The following is a 6,466-nucleotide window of genomic DNA, read 5'->3' on the forward strand; positions in this document are numbered from 1 at the left end:
AAATATATGACCAGCAAGAGAGATAAGGAACTCCTCTAAACTTTCACGTTGCGATAGAACATGTCGACTGTACTTTACTGGGGTGGGAAATAGCCCCACATCATCAGCAGTTGTCCAAAAAACGTCTGTAAGTTACTACTTACACATAAGACATGACATTGTTGCTAAAACCATTTACAATACTATTTGCAAGAAAGCTTTTTTCTGACGGAAAAACAAAAGCATACCAGACCCAGAATATATTCAAGTCTTTAAAAATAAGAATTACTGGGAGAATATTCCAATAAAGATAGGTTGCAAAAAATGCTGATTATTACAGAGGCTGGCTACCCGGCAGATATAAAACTGAGGGAAAAGAGAACTATAATGAGAAAATGTTAATCTTATAGCCAAGCTGTGTACTTTCATTTGTATTTATTTTCAGTTGTGCATATAGCTGTATAATATGAGATTTGCATAAAAACTTAGAAAAGATGGGATTCTCAAAGAAAGAATAAAGCTTGCTAATTCGCGTCCTTCTCCAAATAAAAGTGATTAGTGGTACAGTGAAGACTTATAAAACATTCCAAGAATTCTTCGTTTTGTTCACTGGAATGAATATATGCACACAACCGTATGTGCATATGTTCATTCCATATGCACGTTTATAAAAATGTAAAGATTCGCGTACATTTATGTACATGCACATCCACTGCATGAGTGTAAGTTTATCCCCATCCCATGCACCTACATGAATGCACACATTAACTCGTTGACATATTTTCAAATCCCGCGAACTGTTTCGACTCAAACAAAAGAGCCTGGTCACGTTGTTAGTCATTAACTGGAATTATACAGAGGGGGAAAAAAAGTACAAAAACACGCATGCATGCATGTATCCATCCGTCCGTCCGTCCATCCATCCATCCATCCATCCATCCATACATACATACATACACACATACATACATACATATACACACATATACATACATACATACATACATACATACATACATACATACATATATACATACATACATACATACATACATACACACATACATATAAACATATACACGTACGCTCAAGCACACACACGATATTATATATATATATATATATATATATATATATATATATATATATATATATATATATATATACAAGTATACATATGTATATGTGTGTTTATATACATGTGTGCAGATATGTATGCGTGTGTATGTGTGTGCGTATGTGTGTGTGTGTGTGTGTGTGTATGTGTGTGTATGTATGTATGTATGTATGTATGTACATTAGCCAGCTAGCCTGTCCAGCGGGGTGGCGACATTCGAAAGCTAAAACAATGCTAAGCGCATTGTGATCAGCGATGTATAACAACATCCGATAGCCTGGTCGATACCGTGATGCATACATTCGTACATGTATGTATGTATGCATCTATGCATGTATGTATGTATGAGTGAATAAAGAACTCGAATATCTGTAGTGCACACACATACATGTTCCAAGAATCGAATTTCGAATGTAAAAACTGTCTTATTCTACACATACACACGCACACAAACATACCCACACGCGCGCACACATACTTTCTCCCTCTCTCTTTTTAAAATTCTCTCGCCGTCTGTCTCTCTCTTTTTCTCCTGCCTTTATGTACGTGTTCGTTTGTGTATGCGTGTGTGTATGCGTGCGTGCGTGCGTGTGCGTGCGTACGTAAATATATATTTACATAAATACACTTACACGTATACATATATGTGTTTTGAAACAGTTTTATTGTGTCTGTGACGAGAAACTCAGCCACAGGTGGGATGCGTAATTTGTAAATTCTGTTCCTTAGAGGTTTCCATAGCTGTAATGAAGCCCAAACACTTGCTCTCTCAGACATTCACATAGAGAAAGAAGGAAAAGAAGAAAAAAACAGAGAGAGAAGGGGAGGATCCGTTATCGCTCCCCTGTCACAACAGCCAGCACTCTCGGCAATATCTTATCTGGGATTCCGTTCTCTGGTTTACTGCTGAATACCAATTTAGCGAACGGAAACTGTTTGACCAATTGGCAGAATATTTGGGTGAGTAGAGTAATATTTTTTGGTGTTTCAATAAACAACTGTCTTGTTTCTTTTTTCACTTATGTTACCCTGGTTAGTACTAATTGCTTCACTAGTAGCATTATCATTATATCCCTTCGTCCAGCACGACATTAGACCGTATCGCACACCATCACAAAAATTCCATTACATTACTGTCACACCACACACGAGCCACAGTAACACACTTCTTCATATTGTTATTAACTATTAACACATCCTCCAGCACACTTTACACACCACAAACACGCCACGCTACGCTTCATTTCATTACCACAATCACCACAAACACAAACACATCATCATTCCGTTTCGTCGTTACATCACACTTCACTATATCAGATCGCTCCGTTTCACTGCATAACTACACCGCATCACATGCATATATATACCATTCTACTTATCCAGAAATCCAGGTGGAAAAAAAAAAAGAGAAAAGAAAAAAAAACAACATTGGAAAAAAAAGTCATACAGATAAAACATAAGAGTAAAAGAAAAATGAAGGAATCGCAGGGAAATTTCAAGATATGATTGATTTAATGCAGTTTTTTGTTGCTGGTTTATTGTTCTATGTAAGATTTTGTATGAATCGTATTTTTTTCACATACGTGTAATACAATTATATTATGTTGTCATTGCGTATAAGTCATGTAGTGTCAGTTTATTAACTCAAAATATTATTTGTTTAATTACATCAACTATTATTTTTTGCTATGCTAATATGAAAAATTTAACATCTATCAGGTGACTTTTTTCCTACCCAAAAGTGTGACATTTTTTTTTTCTATGACTTTATTTCCGTTCACCTTATGCGGCACACACTACATGATGTCTCTATTAAACTGCACCGCATTCAAAGGAGACTACATCGACCTGCCTTATTGGTCGGGACGTCTCGACAGAATTACATTGAAGGGAGACAACGGCGTACTTTGTCAATTAGTTTTTGCAATTAAGCAATAATGTTTTCTTTTTCTTTTCTTTTATTTGTTTTTTTGTTTGCATCTCTAAAAGACTAGTATCTTAGTTCTAATGTGTGTGATAATGTTGATGGTAAGAAAGAGAATAAGAAAAATTTTCAAAATTAATCTAAACGCCACAATTTTTTAGGGGGTGTGATGTAGACTCCAGTATATCGACTCCAGTAATGAGTATTTTATTTTATTGATTTTGATGATTTCTAAATAGGCATAAAGCCATACATTTAAGGAGAAGATTACAATCGATTCAGTTAAAACAAGAACCTGACTATGGGGGTTTTTCCTGTATTTTTTTATCGATCCCAAAAGGGAGAAGAACGAAGTTGACCCCATCGTAAAGGGACGTAATTAAATCAATTCCACCAAAATAATTTTATCATGTCTGCCTCAAAGGTCCGAATTTATAATAGGGCGGTATATTCAGTTGATTGCTTATATTTATTTTATCACCTTTAAAAAGGGCGATAGATTAGGAGCTTGAAATAGGTTTTTTCTTTGTCCATTAAATGTATATAACTATTGTGAAATTAAGGGGGTTGCATTATAAAACACATGGCCGAATGTTTAAGTCTTATTACAGGTTGTGCCTGGGAGCAAGGTGTATAACTCTACTTGATAAATTAATGAAATTAAAAATTGTCGGTCTCCCTCTTCTCTCTGTTTCCCTTCCTTTGCCTCTCTCTCTCTTCTTCCCTCCTATTCTGTCTCTTTCTATCCTCCCTTTGTCACTCTCCCTCCTCTCTTTGTCTCTTTCTCTCTCCTCCTCCCTTCCCTCTCTAAATTCCACGATGCTAACCCGTAGAGTTGACTACAAAAGTAAAAAGGAAATAGAAAAATTCAATTTCATTTGTATTTGTTGAATGAAGCTCAAATTAAACATGGATAAAATAAATCTCGTTTTTAATATTTTCCATTTCAGAAATTCTCCTTCTGGTGTTGTGACCAAATTAATTATTGTGTGTGAAAGCCAAATCTTCAAGTGAAAGGGCAATTGATTGAAAAAGTTTCTTAAAGAAATCATGAAGACGAATATCAACATTGATGTTTTCCAGTGTGGAATATGCCAAAAATACTTTTCCGACAGCAATAGCTTAAAGGTTCACATGGAAGTGCACCCGGTCAAGAAACTGTACTTTTGTGATGTATGTGGCATATCCTGTGTTGAAGAATATCTCTTGAATAACCACATGAAAATTCACACAGGAGAAAGACCGTATATTTGTGATATATGTGGTAAAGATTTTGTGAAAAAATCTCAGTTGAAGAAACATTCAGAAATACACAGCAGTGACAGCCTCTTTCACTGTGATATTTGTGGCAAGAATTTTGTCCATGCATCTTCTTTAAAGAAGCACATACGAGTGCATACTGGAGAAAAACCGTTCCAGTGTAATGAGTGTGGGAAAGAATTTGTGCAGAATTGTCATTTGAAACAGCACCAGAGACTTCATACTGGTGAGAAACCATTTCATTGTGAATTTTGTGGCAAAGACTTTGTACGAGGTTCTGATTTTAAGATCCATACTCGAAGACATACTGGAGAAAAACCATTCATTTGTAATATATGTGGGAAAGATTTTGTTGATGGATCTTCATTGAGAAGTCACATACGAATTCACACTGGGGAGCGACCATATCATTGTGAGATATGTGGTAAGGATTTTGTAATTTCCTCTTCGTTAAAGAAACATATAAAAACTCATACTGGAGAGAAATTTCACTATTGTAAAATATGCAGAAAGAAATTTGTTCAAGCGTATTCTTTGAAAATCCACATGAAAGTTCACACTGGCGAAAGTGCATTTAAATGTGAAGTGTGTGGGAAAGATTTTCAGGAAAGTTATGATCTGAAAATGCATATGAAAATTCACACTGGTGAGAAAACTTTCCACTGCGATACTTGTGCTAAGGACTTCTTGCACGAGTTCTCGTTTAAGAGCCACATGAAAAAACACGAAGGAGAAAAACCAGTTGAAAGTGAGATGCGTGTAAGTGATTTTTACCAAATGTCCAACTTAGCGAATCATATGAGTAAATATACGAAGACTAAGATTTTCCATTGTGAAATATGTAGGGACGATTTTATGGAAGAATCTAGCTTGGCAAAGCACATAAAGATCCATACAGATGAAAAGCCATTTCAATGTAATTTATGTGGAAATGACTGTGTTGAAGCATCTATTTTGAAAATTCATATCCAAGGCCACTTGGAAGATAAACCTCTCATTTGTAAAACCTGTGGAGATGAGTTCCTCTTTGAATGTGACTTAGAAAAACATGTTGAAATGCATGTATGAGCCTCAAAAGTATCATTCTGGAGTGTTATGTAAAGTTATCTTTCAGAATCAGTCTTTTTTATGTTAAAATCTTTGGAACTTTTGGAGACTCAACACCACCAGACACTGGACCAGCAAGAAACACTTTCAGTGCACTTAACCAACATAACTAAGTGATGTTGGCTTTGAAGATGACAAAAAGCAAAATGCTGAGAGATATTTATTGTTGGTATCAAGAACATGTTGGGGATCAAATTCCCTCTTTTATTAATTTCATATAGCATGTCACTTTATCAGAGTTGTTTCATTCTGGGCATTATTGTCATGGGAAAATTAAACAGAAATGTAGGTTGTGATGATGATCATGATGATAAGTGGGAAGGTGTTAAAGGGTTGATAATTGTCATTATTTGGTCCCAGGATGAACCTGATTAAGCAGATTTATGAGACATTCAAGTTGTTACCTTCCTGTATTTTTTCTAGGCACAGTACACTTAGTCACACATTATCTAATGTGCCCTTCTATTCTAAGATTGTAAGGCATGATTTAAGAAAGATATGGTTGCTAATTTTGGCAAGTCAAATTACTGCATAGATTTTCCCTTGTTTTTATAAGACATATATATCTAGATGCAGGTATACACACACACAAACATTATCAGCATCATCATGATGTTTGTATGTGTATATTTTTATATATACATAAATATACACATACACACACACACACACATTATTTCCCGTTATATATTTATATAAATATATATACACACACACACACACACACACACACACACACACACACACACACACACACACACACACACACACAACACACACACACACACACACACATATATATATACATACACAGATATATATATATACATGCATGTATATGGTAATTGATTCATCTTCTCTGGTGATTGCTGCCCCCTTGCGCTTCCTTGTTTTCAAAGGCATTTCTGACTTTCCGTCCATGACCTCATGGATGGCTTCAGTCCTGCTGCAGATTTGCATTGTTTGAAGCTTAGGTGACAGGAACAAAAGTTGTAACACACTGTGTGCTTCCAGCTGGTTAGGTCTGCACATGTTACCACTCTTCAATTACGATAGGACTCTCAGTAGATGGAATG

At 35.6% G+C, this 6,466-nt stretch overlaps 1 protein-coding gene across 1 annotated transcript; it reads left to right on the forward strand.

The window, feature by feature from the left end:
• Positions 1-1,685: 1,685 nt before the first annotated feature.
• On the forward strand, positions 1,686-6,058 carry LOC115209369 (gastrula zinc finger protein XlCGF57.1-like). The gene is made up of 2 exons (XM_029777745.2): positions 1,686-2,056; positions 3,974-6,058. The coding sequence occupies exon 2, from the start codon at positions 4,074-4,076 to the stop codon at positions 5,349-5,351; it is 1,278 nt and encodes a 425-aa protein (XP_029633605.1). The 5' UTR covers positions 1,686-2,056; positions 3,974-4,073; the 3' UTR covers positions 5,352-6,058.
• Positions 6,059-6,466: the final 408 nt, after the last annotated feature.

This window comes from Octopus sinensis, linkage group LG3 (assembly GCF_006345805.1).
Source record: "Octopus sinensis linkage group LG3, ASM634580v1, whole genome shotgun sequence".
In the NCBI taxonomy this organism is placed as follows: Eukaryota; Metazoa; Mollusca; class Cephalopoda; order Octopoda; family Octopodidae; genus Octopus; species Octopus sinensis.

Bases quoted from the DNA above. Each gene is read 5' to 3' on its own strand.
- LOC115209369 (XM_029777745.2), top strand. From the start codon at position 4,074: ATGAAGACGAATATCAACATTGATGTTTTCCAGTGTGGAATATGCCAA.